The 27,151-nt window shown below is 41.7% G+C and overlaps 2 protein-coding genes across 2 annotated transcripts in view; both read right to left on the reverse strand.

Annotated features, from left to right (window-relative positions):
* The window catches only part of LOC121826470 (NACHT, LRR and PYD domains-containing protein 1a-like), a 265,206-nt gene that overhangs the window by 235,100 nt on the left and 2,955 nt on the right, over window positions 1-27,151 (reverse strand). The window lies entirely within an intron of this gene.
* The window catches only part of LOC121826471 (NACHT, LRR and PYD domains-containing protein 1a-like), a 44,609-nt gene that overhangs the window by 15,992 nt on the left and 1,466 nt on the right, over window positions 1-27,151 (reverse strand). Inside the window, exons 2-5 of the mRNA XM_076542817.1 lie at window positions 10,078-11,740; window positions 4,139-4,309; window positions 3,219-3,389; window positions 356-445 (exon numbers count right to left, since the gene is read on the reverse strand). Coding sequence (XP_076398932.1) covers window positions 356-445; window positions 3,219-3,389; window positions 4,139-4,309; window positions 10,078-11,740 — 2,095 coding nt within the window. The remainder of the gene's footprint in view (window positions 1-355; window positions 446-3,218; window positions 3,390-4,138; window positions 4,310-10,077; window positions 11,741-27,151) is intronic.

Below are 27,151 nucleotides of genomic sequence, written 5' to 3' on the forward strand. Positions count from 1 at the left end.
GTGGTCTGGGTTCACTGCTGGCTACTCTTATCTACTATTATCACACTTGCTGTGTCAGAGGATTCACCACTAAATCAGCTTTTCATATTCTTTTTTTTCCAATTGAAGAAATTAAGAAGACATGTTATATGGTTCTATTTCTTAAGGTCATATAACTATTACACACACACACACACACACACACACACACACACACACACACACACACACAATCTCACTCTTGTTGCTGTGGTTCCTGGATCTCTGGATCTGTTTGTCTTTTCCATCATCTCAGGACCCTGTTCCCACCTCTCAGCTCTGGACCAGCCACATAGGGCCTGGGTTGACCTATAGGAGTTCTGTGCCCACTCCTTACCATGTGCTGGAAATGAGCAGCTGTGGATTCTTTGCCTCCAGGGCCCTGAGTTTCATCATCACCTGGTCACTAAGAGGGGCCTGGTCCAGCCTGTAAGCACAAGAGGGGGATGTTTCTTCTGAGATCCACCACAGGATTATGAAGTCTTAGGGTCCAGAATTCTGGGCTCTGTTGTCCATAGATGGAGTCAGTGAGGAGCCGTATTACTCTTGGTCATTGTTGGCCAAAGGTTGGTCATTGTGCAGGGAAATCTGAAGCCAGGATGAGGACCTTTGGAATTTTCCAGAGCTGAAATAAGGGTCTTGACATTTATAGCCCCTTCCTCACAGGTCGGTCATTGGAGACAGACTGTCCTAGGGAAGGGAACATGGCCATCGATGAGGGGAGTCATATTAACAAGGGGCCACGGAGTAGCCATCAGCAATCTCAGTAGCTGGAGGTCATGGCCATATTCCCATGCTCCCTATCTGGGCAGTTCTTCAAAGTAAACACAAGGTGCTGGGATCACAGGTATTCTCCTTGAGAGAAAGAGCCTTGGTTCCATTCTCACCTCCCTCCCCCTTTCCTTTAGTGCTAAGCGATGAAGCATTTTCCTTACACAGCAGCCACTACCTGAGGTCTGCTGGTCCCATTCTTATGACCTTCAAGTTCCAGGATTTCTGGGTGTTAGAGCAGTGACCTTCTCTGGGCTTTCACATTCTCGGTCCATAACCAGAGCTATACCACTCCCATCTGCCTACTGTGAGGCACAGACAAGGAAAGGGTCCTGCACCTGTGAGAGGTTAAGCATTGTCACATGCAGCAGACGCCAGCTCTGAACAGGCGCTTCAGCCTGTGAGAAACAGTCATGACTCAAAGCAGACTTGGGAACAAAGGTGCCAAGCAGCTGGGCCAGTTTCAGCTCCCATAGGGTGGAAAGAAAACCCTTAACTTCCCAACTGCTCCTGTGCATTCAAACCACAGAGCTGGAGAGATGGTTCAGCAGTTAAGAGCACATACTGCCCTTCTAGAGGACCTGAGTTCAATGCCCAGAACCCACATCAGGCAGCTCATATCCACCTGTAACTCCAGTTCTGGGCGACTTTGACTCCTCTAGTCTCTGGGGGCACCTATACTCATATATACCAGTGGTTTTCAACCTGTGGTTTGCGACTTGTGTGTGGAGGTGTCTAATGACCCTCTCACAGAGGTTGCCTAAGAGTATTGGAAACATCAGATATTACAATTCATAACAGTAGCAAAATTATAGTTATAAAGTAAAGAAGAAATAATTTTATGGCTTGGGGTTGCCAAAACATGACAAACTTATAAAAGTGTCACAGCACTAGGAGGCTTGAGAACCAGTGACATATATATACACACAAATAACATAATAATAGCAATAATAGAGTTGAAGAAGAAGACTTGACAGAGGGAAGTCTCGGGGAACAGGCCTGATGGGCTTCTCCTGCTGGCTGGAAGAACCAGAAGACTCTGGGTACAGGGATCGGGAGCCTCCGTGGTTCTCTGAGCCCATGAAGGGCACTGGCCAGCAACCTCTGGGAAGTTCACTAGAAACTGGCTGTGGCCTGTCCTGGGGAGGTGGAGGTACAGGAGAGGGAAAAGCTCAGAGACAGCATGAAGGGGCTGAGTGGAGGACCAGGGTCTCCAGGGCTCTAGTTTGGAGGTTTCTGAGTGTGTGTGAAACTGTAGTTCAGGGGGAATGGCACCATTTCTGGTACAGAGGACTATCTCAGGCTGCTGTAGTGAAACATGGTGACTGTCTAGGCCTTTGCCTCTTTCTTTTCCAGAGCTTTCCCCAACTCTGCCTCTGTCTGGGCCCTGGCCTCGGCTTGGCCCACCCAAATCATACTTTTTCTTCAGGACTCAGAAAACCCTCCTGAGCCATTCAATAATGTGGAATCTCTCACAGCATGACATTCTCACAATACTGTTGACTCCACAGCATTCAGCAGAGCTTGTCAGTACAGAGTCATGTGCTGATGGGTGACCTATGTCTGTCTCTTTCCACATAGCTTCAGAGGGACAGAGCCACGTGTGTTTGTAATTGTATCCCTAGGGTCTGGATCAATGCTTACACATAGAAGTCCTGATGTGAATGCATGAATGCATGAATTCATGGATGAATAATTGCTGTGGATATCACTCTATATAAATAAAACACTGATGGCCAGTGACCAGGCAGGAAGTATAGGCGGGACAAAGAGAGAGGAGAATTGGGGAAACAGGAAGAAGGAGAGAGAGACACTACAGCCACCGCCAGGACAAGCAACATGTAAAGACACCGGTAAGCCACCAGCCATGTGGCAAGGTATAGATTTATAGAAATGGGTTAATTTGAGATATAAGAACAGTTAGCAAGAAGCCTGCCACGGCCGTACAGTTTGTAAGCAATATAAGTCTCTGTGTTTACTTGGTTGGGTCTGAGCGGCTGTGGGACTGGCGGGTGACAAAGATTTGTCCTGACTGTGGGCCAGGCAGGGAAACTCTAGCTACAAATAATTGAGGAAATCACTGTCCTGGCAAACCTGGGAGTCTTTCAGGATATATAGCCTTGCTAATACATGTGATTCCATGCTGCCCAGCTACCCACTTGGTATTATCTTAGTTTTTACATATGTACATTTTGTGTCATTACAATCTAAGAGGTGGGTGTGACATTTTATTTAATAGATGAGGAAACTGAGTTTTAAAAAAGACAATGACTTACCCAAGTCCCAGGGTAGTCGTGGCACACCTGGCCAGGAGCCAGGCTGACTGTGCATTATCTGTCCCTTTTCTTTTCTATGTCTTGTCATCTAATAATACACCTGTGTCCATTGCCTTACCTTCTGCCCAGAAGGAATCTTGGGGTCTTACTTACCACAGGATTCTGAGGTTGCAGTCTGGATTCCTGATCCCCTTACAAAGTTGCTTCACACCACGGTTGCCCAGGTCATTCAGCTGCAGGTCCAGCTCAGCCAGGCTGGAGCTGGCACTGAGCACTGAGGCCAGGTACGCACAGGAGATGGATGTGAGGCCACAGTTGACAAGGCTGCATGGGAGATGATCACCATCAGTTTTTCCAGGCTCACTGCTCTTGGGAACCCAGCTCCCGTCTCATTTTGTGAGCCCTGGCATGAGGTGCTACCAGTGTTTAGCTCTCTGGAGTGCCTTTTCTAGTCTAGGTGGATAATTCCATGCTTCCCCCAGCTGAGCTGGAGGAGCAATGGATACAGGTTGGGGACCACTTCTCTGCTGTGATTTGCCCTGGCAGAGCTCCATGAGGCCCAGGACAACTCCCAGGTATATTTCAAGAGCTATCTGAAGTGAAATTCACCAGCCATAGAATAGGGCGTGATTTCACTTGTTATGTGAAATCTTAGTAAAGATGGAGTCCATACAAACAGAGTAGAAGGCTGGTTACAAGGGCAGAGAGCAGGAGGGACTGGGTGATGCCATTCCCTGGGCCTGGAGCTTTCTCCCCTCCTGATTCATTTAGCCTCTTACTCCGTGTTCTTGAGCTCTGCTGTAGCCACTTCCTTAGGAAGTTTGCTCCATTGCGGACCTCATGGGCCTCTTGTTATCAATAGCTAGTGGGGCTCCCTGCTGAATGTCAGTCTTTCATGATCCCCAAGAGTAGAAGCCATTTGATTACCATAACAAGTCTGGCCTCTGTTACTGGTGTGGTCAAGAACATTTGGTGAATATTTGAAGACTACTAAGTCTCACTCCAGACTCAGCTTTTGCTTTGCTCTCCTGCCATCCATCCTAGCTTCAGGGGAGAACCCAAGCCAGACTCACCACAATGCCTTTAGGTGACATCCAGGGTACCTCAGGGTCTTACAAAGACTCTGCAGTGCACAGTTGTTGAGTGGGTTTCCACTTAGGTCCAGCTCCTTCAGGTTTCCTGTGAACTTAAGAGTGGAGAAGAAAATCTTCCAACTGTCATTAGTGATTGGGGTCCACCTGGACCTGAGGGGGAAAGAGAAAGAGAAGGACATGAGGGATATAACTTGTGTGTTCACAGAGCCCCACACAGCAGATTAGGGTTCTCTCTTTCTGAGCACCAGGCCTCAATATGCCACCCCCAGGATTCACCAGCTTCTACATGCTCCTTTGCTCCAACGTTTTGATGCATGGTTCCTCATCCACATCCTTATAGCATGCTGTGTGTTCATTTTGTGTGTCTCTTTCTGACTCTGTCTAAGTGTCCCACAAGGTGTGAACAGGTGGCTAGCATCTTTTCTTTATAATCTACAATACCAACCACAGACCCTGGCACTAAAGGGGACCTTGGTAACTCAATCTCTTCCTTTCGATGAGAATATAACTGCTTTCTTTTGGAAAAGAATTCTAGAATCTCATAAAAGAAAACTGGACAGAAGAAGAGGTTGAGATCAACTCTGTGGTGGGATGTTAAGCATGGTCATAAACGTTATTGTAGATGTGTTGGTCCATATAGTCCCTATATCTTTACAAGAGAAAGGGGAGAGGATGAATAGAGAGAGATAAGTAGATAGGGAGAGACAGAGATACACAGAGAGGACAGAGCAGGATAGACAGAAAGAGAAATCGACAGACATACATAGAGGTAAATGATAGACACAGAGACAGAGAGAGAGACAGAGACACACACACAGAGACAAGCAGGCAGACAGAGAAAGACAGAGAGGTAGAGAGAGAGAACCACCTTGAGTGGTAGTCCATTCCTTTAATGCCAGAAACCAAGCTTACAGAGGCAGGAGAACGGTGAATTTTAAATCAGGCTGAGCTCCAAACCACAAGGGCTTGGTGTGTGCAACATCTGATCCCTAACACTGTAAACAAAATCAAAATAAAACCACAAGTTCAAAAACACAGATTAAAGGTGGCCAACTTTGACTGAAACAAAAGTATAGGATTCTTTTATAACCAGAGATGTTAAGAAAAACCAAATACTAAACTTTGAAGGATGGTGTTTTTAAAAAAATTATTTATTTTTTACTTTTTGTATGTGTGGAAGTTTAAATGTAACTGGCTCTCATAATCTTATAGGGCGTGGCACTATTAAGAGGTGTGGTTTTGTTGGAGTGGGTGTGGCTACCACACCAAATCCAGTGTCATCCGTGTGACATGAACAATTATGTCAATAATAGTGGACGGGAGATTCGTGTCCCACGGGACTAAGCTCCCTGGAGGTCCCTGGCAGAGTGCCCGTGTTATTCCTCCTTCTCGAAGGAGACGTGCTTCACAGATCATGAGCTCTCTGGGCTATGGGTTCTGTATAACTGCTTTTCTGATAATGCTCTAATTAATCTATAAAACACAGCCAAAATTAATGAATGCTTGGGTTGTGAACTATGGAGGAAAGGGAAAGCTGGACATGGACCTTATTTAGATATAGCAGAATGAACTATTCCTTAAAGACCTCAAGCCTCAAGCCACTAGATAATAGAAAGTATAATAGTTCAGGCACTTCCAGGGAATGAACACTCACCCACTAGGAATCCTTTAGGAATCCCAACTAAAGTGATTTATGGCAGAAAGCATTATCTCATAGGAGGCAGATGGTAGGCCCCTCTGTTGAGGAAGTTCACCATGGAAAACTTAAGGACTACAACAAAACCCTTTCCCTTTACAGGTGTAAAAGTGTAAGAGTCCATATTCCAGCAGGTAAAAAGGTTTTATATTAGAAGAGATATATGGTAAAGAACTGAAGAAAGACTTAGGGAGGATCTGCAGCATCCAAATTGGCTAAATGGGTCATGAGAACCAGAAAAGTAAAAATGAATAATAAACTAGCGAGCAGCTGAGATAAAGATGAAGGACACAGCTGCAAGAAGCCTACACAAGTCTAGGAACTGTACTAAGTTTAAAAAATACAGACTGCTCTTTGGGTCATAAAGTTCTTGTGAGTGAAGGGATATGTCTAGCGCCAATTAATAATTATATGCTTACTGTTTTTAAAGATGATGTAATTGAATTATTACCAACCTCTTGTTGTTCCTTGTATGACTTGATAGTTTTCTTTTCTGTATATAAACTACTGATTTGCAGAAGTAAAATTGCAGCAGATTCAAACCACTTCTGAGTGTGTTGTCTGTCTGTCATTCACCGAATCCTTGCCTTCCTGACTACTCAAGCTCTGGTCCCCCTATGGTCGTGGTACCCCTGATGGGCCAGTCCATGACATGTGGCCATGTTGGAGGAAATGTGTCACATGGGGGCAGACTTTGAGGTCTCCTTTCCTCAGGATACCACTGAGGATGTGAGTCAACTTCCAGCAGCCTGCACACTGCCATGCTCCCCACCATGATAATAAATGGACTGAACCTCTGAAACTGTAAGCGAGCTGAGCCATTTCAATTAAAAGTTTTCCTTATAAGAGTTGCTGTGGTCATTGCATCTCTTTACAGCAATAAAAACCTGAACTAAGACAGTGTATGTTTGTATGCCTGCTTGTCTGTGTGTACTCTATGCATGGAGAAACTGGCAGAGGCTTGAAGCAGGGCATCAGATCTTCTGGGACTGTAGATAAAGGTAGTTGTGAGCCATCTGATGTGGTGCTGGGAAATATCCACAATCTCTGAAAGAGCATCAGGTTCTCTTAAGGGTGGAACCACTCTCCCAGCCCCCAAAAGATGTTAGTTTTGATGCATGTTTAGTATTTATACTGACTGAAAGTGGAACTTCAGAATGTGCTATTCAAAAAAACATGAGGCACCATTATGAGCCACACACATACAGAAGCTGTTGCTCACTGTGGTGTTTTGAAAGAAAATGGCCCCCAAAGGGAGCAGAAATTTAGGGAGGTGTAGCCTTATTGGAGTAGGTGTGGTCTTGCTGGAGGAAATGTGTCACTGTGGAGGCAGGCTTTTAGGTCTCATATATGCTCAAGCCATGCACAGTGACACAGTTCTTTCAGTTGCCTGCATATCAACATGTAACATCTACCTCTCCAGTACAAGTAGAAGTTTGTCTGTACACTTCCTTATCCCACCATGATGGTTTGGATTGAATCTGTGAACTGTAAGTGAGCCACCACAATCAAATGTCTTCTTGTAAGAGTTGCTGTGGTCACGGTGTCTCTTTCCAACAATAGAAACCCTAACTAAGACACTCACCTGCCATTTTGGATTCTTTGACTTTGGCCAGCCTCCACCCCTGGTGGCCTAGTGTGCAAAGGCCTCCTTGCTGTCTCCCTGCCTTGTCTGAATTTTCCCCTCAACTTTACTTTCTCACTAGCAGCTGAAGCCTCTCTCTCTCCCTTGGTGTGGTTCCCAGGCTCTTAAGGCCACTGTCCTTTGCAAGCAGGCTGCTGTTCTTGTTTCTCTCGCCCTATCTGGTCTCTGTCTCGGTATATACTCTGAATTCTTCTGAAGTCCCACAGCAGACCACTTCTACTTGCAACATCTGTATCAAGGTCATTCAAGGCTCACTTTTCTGTAACCATAGACACTTAGAAACAACTTATACTGGCCAAGAACAGGAAAATGATCCAATTCACCAAGGTATTCTCCCTAGGCAATATCATAAGGCTATTCAGAATGATATTGTACTAGACCATTAGCAAGCAGAGAAGACAATCTTGAGTCAGTAAGAAAATAAATGTGAATATAAGACAACAGAGATAGTGTGGCTTAATGTTCCCATATAAAAGTATATAGAGAAAATATTAAAGGGCATGTCACATTTTTACTTTCATGCTGTGGACCAAACCTAGGGACTTGGGCTATTAGGTATGGTGTTTTGAATGAGATGCTACCCAATCAATGTCATTTGAATGCTTGGCTCTTAATTGGTGGTACTCTTTGAGGAGGCTTGGGAGGTGTTGCTTTGTGGGAGAAAATATGTCAGTGGGGCAAAATTTAATATTTCAAAGCCTTGAGCCATTCAGAGGATACTCCATCTTCTTCCTGCTTGTCCTTCAAGAAATGAGCTATCAGATGCTGCTCCAATTAACATCCTTTTCCTCTGCCATGGTGGACCCCGATCCCTCTGGACCATAAGCCCAAATGAAGTCTTCTATAAGTTGTCTTGGCCATGGTGTTTTATCACAGCAACAGAAAATTAACCAATACACTAGGCAATTCCTCTATCGATGAGTTACATCCTTTGACTGTAATATTTTGAGACAGCCTCACCCTATGTAGCCCAGGCTGGACTGGGACTTCTGACCTTTCCTTAGTCTTCTGAATTTGGGATGGCAGGCATGTACGACCAAGCTCAGCTATCCCAGTTCTTACTGCTGTCCTTAATTGAATTCTTGAGGATACTTGTTGTTCAAATTTCTAAAGGTCTTAATAGAAAAGCCATAGCCAGATATTGGGGCAAATGCTGAAAGATCAGAGAAATAAAGGAACAAGCCACTGCCACGTCTTACCTCTAGGACTCCTCAGTCTGAAAAGCTTTTAGTTCCTGCTTCCTCACACCTTATATACCTTTCTCTGCCCATCTATTAAAGACATGTGTGTGCTTCCCAGTACTGGGATTAAAGGTGTGTGCCACCACTCTCTGGCTCTGTTTCCCTCCTAGACTGAATCAATCTCATGTAGTTCAGGGTGGCTTTGAACTCACAGAGATCCAGATGGATTTCTGCCTCCTGAGTGCTAGGATTAAAGGTGTGTGCCACCACTGCCTGGCCTCTATGTTTAATCTAGTGGCTTGTTCTGTTCTCTGATCTTCAGGCAATTTTATTAGGGTACACAATATATCACCACATATACTAATTTTTATTGTTTTGATAATTGGTAAATCACACTCTTCTACAGCAAGCATGTTTTTATTGGTCCATTCTAATCATATAAAGTGAGAGTCACTGAGACAACTTCCTACATGTAAGAAAGTTTGATCACATTTGTTCTTTTTGACCCGTTTCCCCTCATCTCTTCATCTTCTTCCTGTTCTCCAACCTTTGCTCTACTACTTTTGAGTTTTTCACATGGGTTCTTGCTTTGTTGTTAAAGTCCTCAACTCAAGAGCACTAGCATGTTCCTTATTATTGCAACAGTCATGTCCTAATTAGAGGAGTTCGCTATCTTCTCTCCCAGTTTTGAAATCCTCGGGGCAGCAACTCTACATCTCCTCTTGCAATTGATTGGTAGGGTGTGACATAAAATCAGCACTTAATGAATCATCTATAGAGGAGAGAAACATATATTGATACTGAGTCATCACTTCTGCACGGCGGTAGGAGACTCTGGAAGGGGAGGTCTACACTGCTGCTGGATTGGCAGGTAGTTAGGAAGCCTTCAGGCTGAGTGCCAGGCCCATGCAGCCTTCATTGACACATATAGGGAAGTAATCTGGACAGGAAAAATATAGGGACTCTCATATATATACACACCTTCTGAGGTGATCATAGAAGGACCTCAGTGCCAAGGTCATCTTTATGGGGTTATGGGGATAGGGGATAGTGTCTGTAGGAGTTGAGTGAGCAGTCTCTCAGAGAGAAAGCATGGTAAGAGACAGCATGAGTCACTGTGTGCCATTTGAACCTTGTGAAGGGTGAGGAAAATTTGAATCAGAGAAGGTAGGTGGTCCTTGCCGAGGCATAGGGAGAGATAAAAGCTCATAGCTTGTCACATAGTCAGGCACACAGAGGGAAGCACAGAAAGATAATCAGATTTAGCAATTAGATATTACTGATGACCCGTATGCTGCTGCCATGGAACCAGCTAAGAGTGCTGCTGGTGTTCAGAACATGTGTGCTCATGGGATCTACAGGGAAGCTGGAGAGAGGACTGTGTCTGCATACTCACAGAACCATCCTTGGGGCCGTCAGCCCTTTCTCCTGCTGCCCACCATGATTCAGCTGAAGCCTCTCCACATGGCAGCAGAACTTAATGCAGAAAGTGACCACCATGAGCTCCACGTCTGTCTGGACCAGCAGATGCTTCATGTTTGTCAGGAACCTTGGATGTAGCATATCCACTGGGGCATGCATCCTTGTTTCTTGATAATTTTCCATCACAAATGTCAGGAGCTCCTTATCCTGAATCTCATACAGACAATGGAGTAAACCCAGAGAATATGGTTGATGGTATAGGGCTTCCTCTAGGATGTGCCATTGCAGGTACAACCATGTCCTCCAAGGAAACCTGCAGGCAGAGATCTTCTGCATTTCTCCCATTCCCTTTTTACTTAAAAGACCAAATAGGAAGTGCAAAATGGGTGCATCAAACAGGTTCTGTCTTCCATACACTTCTATCAGTGTTTCCACAATTCTGTAGTTTTCCATATCACCATATCTATCCTCACTATCCACCAAGATGCAGGACATTGCTGCAAAGAACTCCTGGAGACACAAGTGGGCAAAGCTGTAACTCAGAGAGCTGGGCTGCTTTTGAATGACACCCACCTTCAGGAAATTGTTGATGACATCCTCAGACAACCCTTGCTGCTGGAGAGCTAATTCACTGAACAAGGTCCTTCTTGTACAGATTCCTTTAGCAGCCAGTGAGCAGAGCTTTCTGAGATGGGTCTCCAGGTGCTCGGCTAGTATTGTCTGGGAAAGGTATTTCAGGCAGAGGGCTGTGGTGGTCCGTGAGGTCAGTGAGAGGTCTTCTCCCTGTTGCATCTGCTGCTTCAGGCAAGTGCAGACAAGCCAGGACACCCAGGGTACCACACACAGGGTCGAGAGCACTGGGTTTGATTTAACAAATCTAAAAGCTTTAATTGCTTCTCTTTTCTCTGTGAAATATTTGTAGATATATTTCTTCTGCCCAGACTCAGAGAAGCCCAGGACTTCCACCCAACGTGGCTGCCCCAAAGAAGGAATGAACTTCTGGAGATCTGTGGTCCGAGCTGTGAGCAGCAAGGAAGCCCCAGGCAGGATAGATTTCCCCAGCAAACTGCCCAGCAGTCTGTGAACAGGCTGTGGCTGGCTCCAGTGCTGACAGAGCTCAGGATTCTGCTCCTTCAAGACCCATGCTGGCTCATCTATGCCATCCAGGATGAAGAGCAGCTTCTCGGGCTGAGACAGGATGTTCTTGATGGGAGCTGCAGGCACAGTCTGGTCTTTTGCTATGAGCTCAGCCAGACTCAGCTGCTTGCACTGGGCCAGCTCTCTGCAGCTGAGGTAGAAGACATGCTGGAAGCGATCCCTGTAGAGCTGGCCTTCCTCCCATGCTCTCCTCACCTGCCTGGCCAGCGTTGACTTCCCAATCCCAGCAGCCCCCTCTAAAATGACTAATTGAGGCTCTTCCTGGGTATCTGGGTTTGGATAAAAGAATTCTTGGATCTCAATCAGATGTCCCCTCTCCTCTGGTTTACTTTTACGCCATCTTTTCCACACCAAGGTGTCCCAGCCTCTTGGGTAAGATTTTTGTAGAAGTAATAGCTGTGTGAAATTTTGAAGCAAATCCTTGGTTTTCCAGGACGCAGTGTGGTAAAGATTCTCTCTTCCTTCATTCTGATGTATTTCTGAAATGAATCATAAATTAGGGAAGAAGAATGGAGCGTAAGTGTCCATAGTAGAGTTGTTTCTCCTTTCATTCTTTCTTCTCATGCTCTCTTCCTTCCGCCCTTCAACACCTGGATAAACTTAGACATCTGTCTAAGCTGTACGACAGACTGGCTGTGGGCACTGGGATATTCTGAACAGGGCAGTGCAAAGAACGTGAGATTTAGACTAGAAGGATCTCGTTCAAGTCTTCACTAGTCTAATTAATAATAATGCTGTACAATGTTCATTCACACTTTAGATATTTATTAATGTTTTACTCTATGTCAGATCTGCTCTAGTGGTTGAGAATAAAGAGTGAGTTCACAGGTACAACTCTGTTCTCATTCAGTCTGAGATGACCCCATAGCTCCACTGTGCTTCAGCTTTCCCATCTGTAATTGGGGGCTGTGATCTCTACTGCAAGAGGCCATGGAGTACTGGGGAGATTATAGACATTGTAGCCAATGTCTGCTCCTGAGAGATCACAATGGCCTCCACCATTGCAGTCCTGACAACATCATTCTGTAAGTTCTGAGATTGTGGGTCTGAAGGGATGATTTTGGGATGGTTAGAGTTCATGTTTCACGACATAGTCTTGGACCCCTCTCCCCAGGCCTTCCAGATATCATTGGTAACAACAAGCCTTGTTTGTGACTACTGTTTGGGTGTCTTTAGTTCACACTGAAACTCAGTTGACTGTATGGCACTAAGGGGACAAGGGTCTAATAAGGCACTAAGGTTTTAGAGCCATGGGGCAGGCCCCTTATTAGCTGACCAATACTTTTCTTCTAGGAATGGACAAGCTGTTGTGGGAAGGGCTTCCCTTTCCCTCCTGCAGGCTGCCTCTTGCCTGTATACTTTTTTTTTTCTTAAGCAGAGAAGTTGTAGTCTCTATTTTTGGACTTCAAACTCCAGAAGTGTAACTAAATATACAAGTTCTAAAAACACAAACAAAAAACCAACCAACTAAACACACAAACAAAAAGGCCATTAAGCATGATTGTATAGTCCTGTAATTCATCACTCAGAAAACAGGCAAGAGAATCAGGAGTTCAGGGCCAGCTTTTCCATACAATGAGTTTGGAAACATCCTGGGCTGTAATCAGTCAGTCAGTCAATCAATTAATCAGTCAAACAATCAATCAAACAGAAATAACAAAATTTTCCCAGTCTCTGTTTCCTGTCCTGCCAATGGAAAACACAGGAACACACTTGCTCTTGATGTCACCTGCCCCACTGTTCACACAGCACACTTCGATGACTTCCTCCCTCCTGCCACACTCCCCCTTCCTCCAACCAGTGCATCTGAGGAGTCCTCTCTCCAGGTGGACCTGACCACAAATCTCATCTCAGCATCTTCTTTGGAAGGAACTCAAGATAAGACAGATAGGAGGATGCCCCATGGACCAGAATCCAATCCTCAGCACCTTCCAGTTTCGCAAAGTATAAGGCAGCTACCTGTCCTGCCTTGGCCAAAGTACTGGAGAAAATTTGGTGAGAGCATATTATCACACAATTAGCCCTTGAGAGCCTGGCTTCAGGGGCCAGCTTTCCTTGAAATCTGGATCTATAGATCTGTTCACATTGTCTTCTGTAGGACAACATCTAACATCTCCTGAGCATAGCATGCTGATCACTCATGTCTGTGGGCAAAGTCTGCCTTACTCAGGCCATGTCTTCCCAAGGTGCAAAGAAAGGGCTCAGCTCTTCCTCAGCTGTGCTCTCCAAGACCTCTCATCTGGGATGTATCTGCTACCATGCACACATCTAAGTCCTCTTCAGTTCTGTCACACTTAATAACATCTGGGGCAGCAAGTTAATGAGTTTGACACGAAAGCATGGGGACTGGAATTTGTTTCTCAAAATTCCCTGTACATGATGCATTTGCATTTTGGCCCCTGTTATTCCAGGCTTAGAAAGTTGAGTCAAGGGATCCACAGAGCAAGGTGTCCAGCTAGACTTGCTCCATGAACAAGTTCTGGGCATGGATGAGAGGCTCTGTCTCAGTGAATATAGGAGAGCAACCAAGGAAGATTCCAGATATCAATTTAGGTACTCACAAGCACAAATTATAACCCCCCCCACCTATGTATGCCCAAACACATGCAAAGATGCACACACACATGTATTCAAAACACACATATACATGTAGAAATAAGAAAAGGACAATACAAAATCCACATAAAATTGATTGAATGGAAAATATTCTACTTAGTGAGGCAACCATGCCATTTTTTCCTGTTATTTGTGGATCATATAACATATATATGATATGATGATCCTTATATTTAGATTTGCATTTTAATTTGACATTTTTAAAGTTTCTTTTAAGTTACATTTTGAGAATTAACTACATCTATACCATATTTACATCATTTCTACCCTTTTTAGTCTCCCCTCCAATTCCTCCTGTGTCCCCTTCTTTCCTGTCAAATTCTCCTTTTCTTCTCTAATGATTGTTACATCCATCCATCCATCCATCCATACATACATACATACATACATAATGCATGCATGTACACACACATTCTGCCGAGTCTATTTCATGTTGCTGTTGTGTATTTAATGTTGACCACTTGGGATTGGATAACCTCATCTCTCTGTCTCTCTCTCTCAGCATCCATTAATTACCTGTAGCTTTTCATTTAGAGTTGGGACCATGTGAGACTTATTTGGAGTGTTTCTGGAGATCAGGAAGCTATAATGAGCCCAATAGAGGAATAGGGTAAAAGGCCTGGAGGGGTAGAGACAGAGTAGAACCATTGTGATTGAAAATGTTTAAGTGAGGTTTAAGTGGTTCAATGTTTAAGTGAGAATAGGGATTGTGTGACAGGGGAGAGGAGTGGGTGATATGGGTAAACCAAAACTAACGATGTATAAATGATCCTATAGAACCACACCACTTTGTAAGCTAATCAAAAATATAACTTAGATAAATGTAGGAAAATGAGCAGTGGGTACACTGTGCTTTCCTCAGAAGACATGAGTTATGAGTTATTAAAGGCAAATCCCAATGCCAAGTATGGGGTACCTCTCTAAGAGTTACTGGTCAGGGAGGATGCAGAGACTCCAAAAGCAGCAAAGCCTGTTGCTGTTGCTCTTGGTGGTCACCCAGAACTAGAGTTAAGACCCTGTTGCTGAAGATACAACATACTTTTGTTACAGGATTTAGAGATTCCAAGTTGGAACAGACATGAAACTTCTTCCATGCTATGTAACTGTCATAGTACTAGGAAGTGCTATGAGGACACTGTGGGAAAAACATCAATGATACTACCAGATGGTGACCCTGGATGCTACAATACTGACATGCTAAGTGAGACAGACTCACAGATGCAATAATGACATGAAGGTTGTAGAGTAGTCATCTGCCTCATGATTAAACTTGAGGAATTTCTAATTAGATTTGAATTCCACAGCAGGGAATTCACATCTGTAAACCTGGTCTAAAGCTCATGACTCAGGAGGTTATAGGCCCTAGGGAAAGACCTATTGCTATTTTTGCTAGATGAGCATAATGTTAATACACTTTCTGAATAGTTACACTTATACCCATAGATTACTGCTTCTCTCGACTGTCAGTGTTTGCTTTTGTGCAGGTCCGTGGGAGAAACAGGGTCACTCCAGGGTGAATTTTGGCTTAGAAACAGCAGGGAAGCCAGTTTCTGGTGAACTGATTACCACTGCTTTGCAAAAGACCATTTTTTTTTATGGTTATACAATTTACATCTTAACAAATCAATTTCTGCATACCCAAACCTCTTCCTGAATTTCCCTTAAGGAAATAAATCAAAGTAATTCTCAGTCACATGGAATCTTGGTTTCCTAACGTCCCTCACACCCAAGTTTTTCCAGAGGCTTTGAACACTTCAGGAAGAAGTCAGATAAGATTCAAACACTTCACACAGAGGTTGGACATTAAAAAAGGTAACAGTCACAAAAGGCAGTTCAATGGTAATCACAAAGGCAGTCCATGTGATAACATGCTAGAATTCAAGCCAGCAGCAATGCTCTGTGGGATTTTGTCCTATACTCAACTGTGCCCAGAGAAGTTTCTCTGTGTAGTGGACAGTAATCAATGTAGAGACCTATAGCGAAAATGCTGATTAAGTGACTGTTGAGTGCTTAGCTCTAAGTGGGATATCTTGGGATATCCCAAGACTCTGGGAACATTGCAAAAGAGGTAAAAGAATAAAGAGCTAGAGGGCATGGAGTGCTGTGAGATGTGTTTTTCTGAACATTACATGGCTGTTGTACTCGTGAACTCACCACAGCTATAGCTGCTTGCACATGACTTGCATAATACCAACCCAAGAAGGTCTGTCATTTTTCTACCAGACACCACTAATTGGATTGAGAGATTTTATAAAACAAATCAACAATGAGAACCACAGAATGAAAAAACAGAGAGGACATGAAAATGGGAGCCAATGGTTGGGAGGGTGACCTGCGGGAGTGAGTAGACAGGATTTGGAAGTGAATATGATGAAGCTACAGTATATAAAGATATTAACTTTTCAAACAAATAAAGAAGAATTATTCTAGACCTGCACTTCTAGATACAGTACCCCTTTACACTGTTCACTCCACAGCTGCTTGTCTAGGATCTTGATCTCCTTCTAGATCCTCGTCTCCCCATGGGACCCACCTGATCACCAGAAACATCTTAACTTATCCTGCTGATATGGAGACATAAATATTCTACCTTCATTCTCTGGAGTACCGCCCACTCCTAATCCTTATAGGCCTGCAATTGCTTCTCATGGATCATGAACTCTTCCTGGTTCATTTTCTTTCCTTTGAGACTCACTAGATCATAGACCCTTCTCTACCAAGAACCCTCTAGCCCAGTCATGTGGCACACAGAAACAGATATGCTACATGTGCTCTGTGTTTTCCCTGGCACATCCATCCTGGCAACTCTCATCAAACCAGACTACTTACACGATAGCCATCCTTCAGACTCACTTGAACCTACACATTGTGCTGTTAGGTCTAGCCTGTTGAGTCTGTCTAACCCTGCCTTGACTGCACCCTCCACAATCCCCAAACCTGGCCCCAGTTCAGGCTGTTGAGGTCCACCTACACTCTTCCTAACCCCAGGTTGAGGCAGGGTGGCACATCATGTGTGTAAGCCCAATCTGATGTGTTCATATCAGAAACAGAGGCAACAAAAGATGCCCATATGCCCAGGTGTCATTGCAATAACAAATGAAAGGTCAATACTATATTTTCCCCTACGAATTTAACAGTCCCATAGAAATTAAGTTCTCCAGTAAGAATTAACCTAGATGAATTTTTTTCTTTTCTTTATTTTATTTTACAATACTATTCAGTTCTACATAACAGCCACAGATTCCCTTGTTCTCCCCCTTCCTGCTCCCTCCCCTTCCCCCCAGCCCACCCCCATTCCTACCTCCTCCAGATCAAGGCCACCCCCGAGGACTGAGATTGAACTGATAGACTCAGTCCAGGCAGGTCCAGTCCCCTCTTCCCAGATTGAGCCAAGCGTCCCTGTATAAGTCCCAGGTTTCAAACAACTATCTCATGCAGCGAGCCCAGGACCTGGTACCATTGCCTAGATGCCTCCCAAACAGATCAAGCCAATCAACTGTCTCACCTACTCAGAGGGCCTGATCCAGTTGGGGGCCCCTCAGCCTTTGGTTCATAGTTCATGTGTTTCCACCAAGAACGTAGTTGAACAATTGTAAACTTCAAAGAATTAAGGAGTTTAAATTAATTCTTTAAATTAAAGAAGTCAGAAACAACTAGAAGAATGAACTTAAATAGAATGAACTCAAAGAGAATAATTGCCTGAGTGTTGTACAAGAAAACACAAACACAAGGCTGAATGAAACAACAAAGATAATTCAGTATTTGAAAACTGAATTCAACAAAAAGATAGAAATATTGAAGAGAACACAAGCTGAAATGAAGATGAAATTGAAATCTCAATACCTGATTAGAAAGTTCACAGGAAAGCCTTACAAATAGAATGAATCAAATAGAAGATAGAATATCAAGACTCAAAGTTAAGTAGAGGAATTAGATCACATAAGCAAAACAATATTTAAAAAACCTAAAACAAACAAACAAAAAACTAAATGAAATTGTAGGAAGTGTGGGGCACTGTGAATGACCAAATCTTCTATCTATAAGCATTAATGAAGGAGAAGACTCCTGTGTCAATGCACAGACTAGATTTTCAACAAGATTATAGAAGAAAACTTCCTCCAAATCAGGAAAGACAAGCCCATACAGATACAAGAAGCACAGATATTACTAGTAGAAAGGATCAGAAAGAAAAATTTCCCATGACATATTATGATTAGAACACTAAATATGCAGAGCAAAGAGAGGGTGGTAAAAGCTATAAGAGAAAAAATAACTGATCAAATATAAAGGCTTATAAATCAGAATAACAGCTGATTGTTCCATGGAAACTTTGAAAGCCATAAGGTCTTAGAGCAACATACTGCATATTTTATAGATAGATGATAACTTTGACTAATTGTACCCAACAAAATCATCTGTCATAATTGAAGGAGAGAAAAAAAAGGTTCATGATACAAACAGGTTAAAATAATTCATGTCTACCAAGCCACCCCCTCAGAGAATACTGGAAGCAATACTTCTACTGGAGAGAAAAATAAGCATAAATAAGAGACAGTAGAAGGAAAAGATAATTACTGAAACATACAGTGTGACTAAGAGCACCAAAACCAAACAAACAACAAAATTATTATGGTCAGCATACACACCTTTCAATAGTAACTTAAATAGTATTAATGGGATCTGTTCCCTAATAAAAGGCTGGCTTGGTGCATTAAGAAAGGATATCAGTCTTTCTGTTGTCTGTAATTACTCCTCTTGGCTTTAAAGATAGACAACACCTTAATGAGAAAATATGGAAACTATTCCTAGTAAATGGGACCAGGAAGCAAGCAGGCCCAGCTATCCTAGTACCTGACAAAATAGATTTCAAACTAAAAGAAATCAAGAGAGATAGATAAAGGCACTACATTCTAATCAAGTGAATAATTATCCAAGAAGACATTACATCCTAAAAATATATGCACCAAACACTGGTGGTTCCAATTTTGTAATAATTGTAGTACTGGAATGAAAGCACAGAATAACATCAACCAACGAATAGCAGATGATTTCATACTCCACTTTCTGTACAACACATGTCATCTGGGGGAAAAAAACCCAAAAAACAAAAAACAAAAACAAAACAACAACAACAAAAAAAACAGAGAAACGTTAGAATTTAATGATATTGTACATCAATGGACTTGAAAGATACCTACATAATAATCCACCAATATAACAAAGAATATATTATCCACTCACTCACCCAAGGAAGTTTCTCTAAAACAAACCACCTCCTGGGACACAAAGCAAATCTTAACAAATTCAAAAAAGTTGAAATACCTCATTGTATCCTGTCTGACCATAATAAAATAAAACTTAAAATTAACAGTATATAAATCTGTAGTAAATACACAAAATCATGGAGATTAAATTACTAAATAATGAATAAGTCAAAGAAGAAATCAAGAAAGAAATAAGAAAAATTCTGTAAGTAAATGAAAACAGAAAAAAACCCCACAACAGAACAAAACCTCTGGAATTAGTTAAAAGCATCCCTATAAGGGCAATTTGTAGGTCCAGGTCCCTATATTAAATGTCAGAAAGATCACAGATAGATGACTTAAAACTCAAGAGTTTGAAAAAACCAGAGGAAACCAATCACAAACCAGTATATGGCAAGAAACTAAAATTAATCGAAAGAGATGGAGAAGGATATTTCATATTCATCACAGGAAAAATATATCAAGATGAAGTCTTAATTCTGAACATTTATGCCCCAAATACGAGGGCACTCACATGTGTAAAAGAAACATTACTAAAGCTTAAATCGCACATCCAGCCCACACACTAATAGTGGGAGACTTCAACACCCCATTCTCACCAATGGACAGTTCTGCCAGACAGAAACTTAACAGAGAAATAAGGGATCTAACAAATGTTTTGACTCAAGAGGACTTCATAGATATCTATAGAACATTTCCCTCAAACACAAAAGAATATATACCTTCTTCTCAGCACCCAATGGAACTTTCTTTAAAATTGACCACATACTCAGTTACAAAGCAAATCTCAACAGATTTAAAAAAATGGAATAAACCCCTGTATCTTATCAGATCATCATGGCTTAAAGTTAGAATTTAACAACACAAATTACAGAAAGCATACAAACTCATGGAAACTAAGCAATGCTCAACTGAATCATCAATGAGTCAAGGAAGAAATAAAGAAAGAAGTTAAAGACTTCCTAGAATTCAATGAAAATGAATACACAATATACCCAAACTTATGGGACCCTATGAAAGCAGTGCTAAGAGGAAAAATTCATAGCACTAATTTCCCACATAAAAAAATTTGGAGGAATCTCACACTAGCAAAATAACAGCACATCTGAAAAATAGAACACAAAGAAGCAAACTCACCCAGGAGGGTTAGATGACAGGAAATAATAAATCAGAAACAAAGAGAACAATACAAAGAATCAATGAAACAAAGAATTGGTTCTTTGAGAAAAACAACAAGATGGGCAAACTCTCATGCTAACTAACCAAAAGGCAGAGATTACCTAATTAACAAAATCAGAAATTATAAGGGGGATATAACAACAGACATTGAGGAAATCCGGAGAATCATTTGATCATACTTTGAAAACCTATACTCCATAAAATTGAAAAATCTAAAAGAAATGGACAATTTTCTGGATAGATGTCACATACCCAAATTGAATCAAGACCAGATAAACAATTTAAATAGACCCATAACCCCTAAGAAAATAGAAGCAGTCATTAAAAGTCTCCCAACCAAAGCAAAAACAAAAACAAAAACCCAGGGCCAGGTGATTTCAGTGCAGAATTCTACCACAATTTCAAAGAGCCAATGTCAATACTCCTCAAATTGTTCCACACAATAGAAACAGAAGGAACACTGTCAAACTCCTTTTATGAGGCTACAGTTACCCTGATACCCAAACCTCACAAAAAAGCAAGTAAGAAAGAGAATTACAGACCAATCTCTCTCATGCAAAAATACTCCATAAAATACTAGCAAACTGAATCAAAAAGCACATAAAAAAATCATCTATCATGATTATGTAGGATTCATCCCCAGAGATGCAGGAATGGTTCAACAAATGAAAATCTGTTAATGTAATCCACCATATAAACAAACTGAAAGAAAAAAATCACACAATCATCTCAGTAGATGCTGCAAAAACCTTTGACAAAATCTAATACCCCTTCATGATAAAGGTCTTGGAGAGATTAGGGATACAAGGTACATAGGTAAACTTAATTAATGGTAATATACAGCAAGCCAACAGCCAACATCAAACTAAATGGTGAGAAACTCAAAGCAATTCCACTAAAATAAGGAACAAGACAAGGCTGTCCACTCTCTCCATATCTATTCAATATAGTACTTAAAGTTCTAGTTAGAGCAATAAGATAAGAAAAGGAGATCAAGGAGATACAAATTGGAAAGGAAGAAGTCAAACTTTTGCTATTTACAGATGATACGATATTATACACAAGTGACTCCAAAAATTCTACCAGGGAACTCCTACAGTTGACAATCACCTTCAGTAATATGGTAGGATACAAGATTAACTAAAAAAAAGCCCTCATATATATATATATATATATATATATATATATATATATATATATATATATAATAAATGGACTGAGAAAGAAATCAGAGAAACAATACCCATTACAATAGTCAAAATAACATCAAATATCTTGGAGTAACTCTAACCAAACAACTGAAAGACCTGTATGACAAGAACTTTAAGTCTTTGAAGAAAGAAATTGAAGAAGATATCAGAAAATGGAACAATCTCCCATGCTCTCGGAGAGGTAGGATCAACATAGTAAAAATGGCAGTCTTTCCAAAGCAATTTACAGATTTAGTGCAATCCTCATCAAAATCCCAACACAATTCTTCAGACCTTGAAAAACATAATACTCAGCTTCATATGAAAAAACAAAACAACAACAACAATAACAACAAAACCCAGGAGTGTCAAAACAATACTGCAAAATAAAGGAACTTCTAGAAGCATCACCATCCTCAACTTCAAGCTCTACTGTAGGGCTATAGTAATAAAAACAGCTTGGTACTAGCATAAAAACAGACTTGTGGATCAATGGAACTGAATCAAAGACCCTGACATAAATCCAAACACCTATGAACACCTGATTTTTGACAAAGAAGCCAAAAGTGTACAATAGAAAAAAAAAACATCTTCAACAAATAGTGCTGGCATAACTAGGTGTTGACATGTAGAAGAGTACATATAGTACATATACCTGTCACCTTGTATAAACCTCATGTCTAAGTGGATCAAAGACCTCAACACAAATCTAGTTACACTGAACCTATAGAAGAGAAAGTGGGAAGTAGTCTTGAATGCATTGGCACAGGGAACTACTTCCTAAATATAACACCAGTAGCACAGACACTGAGAGCAAAAATTAATAAATGGGACCTCCTGAAACTGAGAAGCTTCTGTAAGGCAAAGGACATGGTCAATAAGACAAAACTGCAGCCTACAGAATGGGAAAAGATCTTCACTAACCCCACATCTAACAGAGGGCTGATCTCTAAAATATATAAAGAACTCAAGAAATTAGACATCAAAATACCAAATAATCCAATTAAAGAATGGGGTACACATCCAAACAGAATTCTCAACAGAAGAATTTCAAATGGCCAAAGAACATTTAAGGTATGGCTCAACATCTTAAGTCATCAGAGAAATGCAAGTCAAAACAACTCTGAGATACTGTCTTACACATGTCAGAATGGCTAAGATCACAAACACTGATGACAACTTATATTGGAGAGTTTGTGGAGTAAGGGGAACACTCTTCCACTACTGGTGGGAGTGAAAACTTGTATAGCCAATGTGGAAATCAGTATGTTGGTTTCTCAGAAAATCAATCTACCTCAAGATCCAGTAATACCACTCTTAGGCATATACCCAAGGAATGCTCAAGCATACCACAAAGACATTTCCTTAACTATGTTCATAGCAGCATTATTCATAATAGCCAGAACCTAGAAACAATCTAGATGCCTTTCAACTGAAGAATGGATAAAGAAAATGTGGTACATTCACACAATAGAACATTACTTAGCGGTCAAAAGCAATGACATCATGAAAAATCATCCTGAGTGAGGTAACCCAGACCCAGAAAGACAAACATGGTATATACTCATTCATAAATGGATATTAGATGTGAAGCAAAGGATAACCAGGCTACAATCTACAACCCCAGAGAACCTAGGTAACAAGGAGGACCCTAAGAGAGACATCCATGTATCACCCTGGGAGGGGGAAATAGAAAAGGTCTTTTCAATTAACTTGGAGCAGGGGAAGAGGGGAAGGGATTGGGGATGAGAACATAAGGGAACTGAATGGTTGAGTAGGAGGAAGGATGGAGAGGGAGAGCAATGAGAGAGATATCTTGATAGACGTAGACATTATAGGGTTGGGGAGAAACCTGGTGCTAGGGAAATTCCCAGGAATCCACAAGGTGTTCCCCAGGACTCCTAGCAATAGTGGAGAGGGTGCCTGAATTGGCCTTCCCCTGTAATCAAATTGGTGAATACTTTGTCATTATAGAGCCTTCATCCAATGAGTGATGGAAGCACAGGCAGAGATCCACAGCTTGGCACTGGGCTGAGCTCTTGGAGTCCAGTTGAAGAGAGGAAGGAGGGATTGTATGAGCAGGCCAGGTAAAGGACATGATGGGGAAACCCACAGAGGCAGATGACCCGAGCTAGTGGGAGTTCACAGACTCTGGACTGACAGCTAGGGAGCCTGCATGGGACCTAACTAGGCCCTCTGAATGTTGGCGACAGTTGTGTGGCTTGGTCTGTTTGTGAGGCCCCTGGCAGTGGGACCAGGATTTATTCCTGGTGCATGAACTAGCCTTTTGGAGCCCATTCCCTATGGTGGGATATCTTTCTCAGCTATGATAGAGAGGGAAGGGGCTTGGTCCAGCCTCAACTTGATGTGCCAAACTTAGTTGACGCCCCACAGGAGTGGATGGGGGTTTGGATGGGATGGAGTTGAGAGGGAGAGAGAGAAGGGTAGGCAAGGGAAACTGTAGTTGGTATGTAAAATGAAAAATTAAAATAAAAAAGAAATGCAAAAAACTACAGTTAAAAACAAACACACAAACAAAAACCATCCCCACAGAAACAGAAGCACTTCCAAACTCCTTCTATGAAGCCAGTATAACTCTAATCACAAAAGCAGATAGATACACACACACAAACACACAAATACACAATAAACAAAGAAAAAATCTCTCAAATACTACATGCTAATTTCCTTGATAAACATCAATGAAAAATCTTTAATAAAATACTTGTAAACTGAATATAATCATATATAAAAGGCTATCCACCATGACCAAGTTGGTTTTATACTGAGATTCAGGGGTGGTTCAACAAACACATATGTAGTGATTTGAAAGAAAATGGTCCCCATAGAGAGTGGTACAATTAGGAAGTGTGGCTTTGTTGGAGTAGGCGTGGACTTGTGGAGGAAGAGTGTCACTGTGGAGCTAGGCTTTGAAGTCTCCTTCCTCTATGCTCAAGCTATGTCCATGTGGACAAAGACTCCTTCTATTGCAGGCAGATCAAGATGTAGACACTCAGCTCCTTCTTCTCCAGCACCATGTCAGACTGCACACTGCCATGTCCCACCATGATGATAATGGACTAATCTTCTGAAACTGTAATCCAGCCTCGATTAAATGTTTTGCTTAATAAGAGTTGCAGTGGTTATGGTATCTCTTCACAGCGATAGAAACCCTAATGCACTATATAAACTAATGAAGATAATAAACCATATAAAGGGACTAAAGAAAAATTACATGATTATCTCAGTAGATGCAAAAAAAGCCTTTGACAAACCCAAAATTCCTTTATGAGAAAAGTTGTAGAGAGAATAGGGTCAGGGGACCCATACCTCAACATAGTGAATGTTCTTTATAACAAACACACAACCAACATTTTCTAAATGGAGAAAGACCTCAAATTAATCCAGTTAAAATTATGAATGAGACAGAGATGTTCACTATTCCTACACCCTTTCTTCCTTTAAAATTCTTTTTCTAAAAATATTTTTATTTTATAATTAATTTAATTTTACATATCAGCCACAGATTCCCCTGTCCTCCCTCCTCCCACCCCTCAGCCTTCCCCCCTAATCCACTCCCCATTCCCACCTCCTCCAAGGCAAGGTCTCCTCTGGGGAGTCAGCCCAGCCTGGTAGACTCAGTTGAGACAGTTCCAGTCCCCTCCTCCCTACACCAAAGCTAAGCAAAGTGTCTCAGCATAGGCCCTAGGTTCCATCTTATATTATTTTTTATTCTATGTGTATGGGTGTTTTGCCTGGATGCATGTATGTACACCACATATGTGCAGTGCCTTCAAGGTTAGAAGAGGGTGTCAGATCCACTGGAACTGGATTTAAAGAAAGTTGTGAGCTGCCATGTGGGTGCTGGGAATTGAACCCAGGTCTTCTGGAAGAACAGCTGGTGCTCTCAAATGCTGAGCCACCTCTCCATCACCCCTCCCTCACTCCTTTTCAATATAGTGCTCAAAGCAGTAGCTGGAGCAATAAGACAAGAGAAGGAAATTAAATGGATACAAATGGGAAAAGAAGTCAGATTATTTCTACGTATACATGATATGACATTATACGTAAGAGATCCCAAACAGTCCACCAGAAGAATTTCTTAAATGATCACCAATTGTACCAACGTGGCAGGATAAAAAAAAAATTGACTTAACAAAAATCAGTAACATTTTTATACACCACCACCAAATACAATGAGAAAGAGACCACGGACACTTTCCCACATAAATAGCATCAAAGAAATTAAAATTTAGGAATAAGTCTAACTAAGAGGTGAAAGACTCCTTCAATTAAAACTCAAATCCTTGAATAAAGAAATTGAGGAAGACACAAGAAAATGGAAAGAACTCCCATGCTTGTAGATTGGCAGAATATTGTGAAAAATGATCATTTTGCCAAAAGCAACTTACAGATTTAATGCAATCCCAATCAAAATGCCTACAACATCTGTTAAACATTTTTCCTTTTTAAGAAAGATTATTTTATTTCATGTGTAGGAGTATTTTGTCTGCATGTATGTATGTGTACCATGTTTGTGCCAGGAGCCCAGGAGGTCACAAGAGAACAATGATTCTGAAACTTAAGTTACAGATGATTGTGAGTCACTGTGTGGGTGCTGGGAACTAAACCTGGGTCCTCAGCAAGAATAAGAAGTGCTGTTAACTACAGAGCAATTTCTCTAGTTTCTGCACCCACCACATTTTTGCTCCCGTATTTGCTCTTGTTTATTCAATAGAGTCTCTCTCTCTATGTCACTGGCTGTCAAGAAAGTCACTATGTAGAACAGGCTGGCATTGAACTCTCGGAGATCTGCCTCCTGAGTACTGGGATTACACACATGTGTCACCATGCCCTCTTCACCACAACACTCTTCACAGAAATAGAAAAAAAAATCCTAAAATTCATATAGAGTCTCAAAAACCCTAGACAGCCAGAAGAATCCTGAGCAAAACAATGCTGGAGGGATTACCATTCCAGGTTTCAAGATTTATTACAGACCTATAAATACAATCACAAATTTGGCAGGTAAGTGGATATAACTAGAAAATATTATATTAAGTATGGTTACCCAGACCTAGGAAGACACACTCGTGTTCTCTCTCACTTGTGGTTCCTAGCTCCAAATCTTCAGATGTTATTACATAACCCGGAGTCACTGCAGAAACCAGGGAAGAGAAAAGGAACCATGGGGTGGGAAGGAGCTCTAGAGAGGGGAATAGAATGATACAGGTTCTGTGAAGGGGGAATTGGAAAAATGAAGTGGAGGGCTTTAACTGGGGAGAGGGAAGGAAGACAATATAGAAATAGAAGGAGGAATAAACAACATGAAGGTTGTTATTTAGGGAGTCACATTGTTTCATATGTACTTAAATTACACATAGTACTTCTAAGTGCATGTGTATACACATACGCACAAACACATTAATGAAGATATTCCATTTGGGATGACATTGCTTCCACAAAAGCCATAGACTGTCTAACATAAACTCTAGAAACAGGTATGAGAAGCCTTCTTTTGAGTTGTTAGTTTAGGGAGGAGAAGAAACTAGCTGAAGCTGAGACAGGAGCCTACCCTCTTCTTGGAGTCCAGCCCAAGAAATAAACCTTGGAGCTTCAGGACCTGCATAATCTCTGAGAT

The sequence above is a fragment of the Peromyscus maniculatus genome, chromosome 8 (genome assembly GCF_049852395.1).
Source record: "Peromyscus maniculatus bairdii isolate BWxNUB_F1_BW_parent chromosome 8, HU_Pman_BW_mat_3.1, whole genome shotgun sequence".
NCBI classification, from domain to species: domain Eukaryota; kingdom Metazoa; phylum Chordata; class Mammalia; order Rodentia; family Cricetidae; genus Peromyscus; species Peromyscus maniculatus.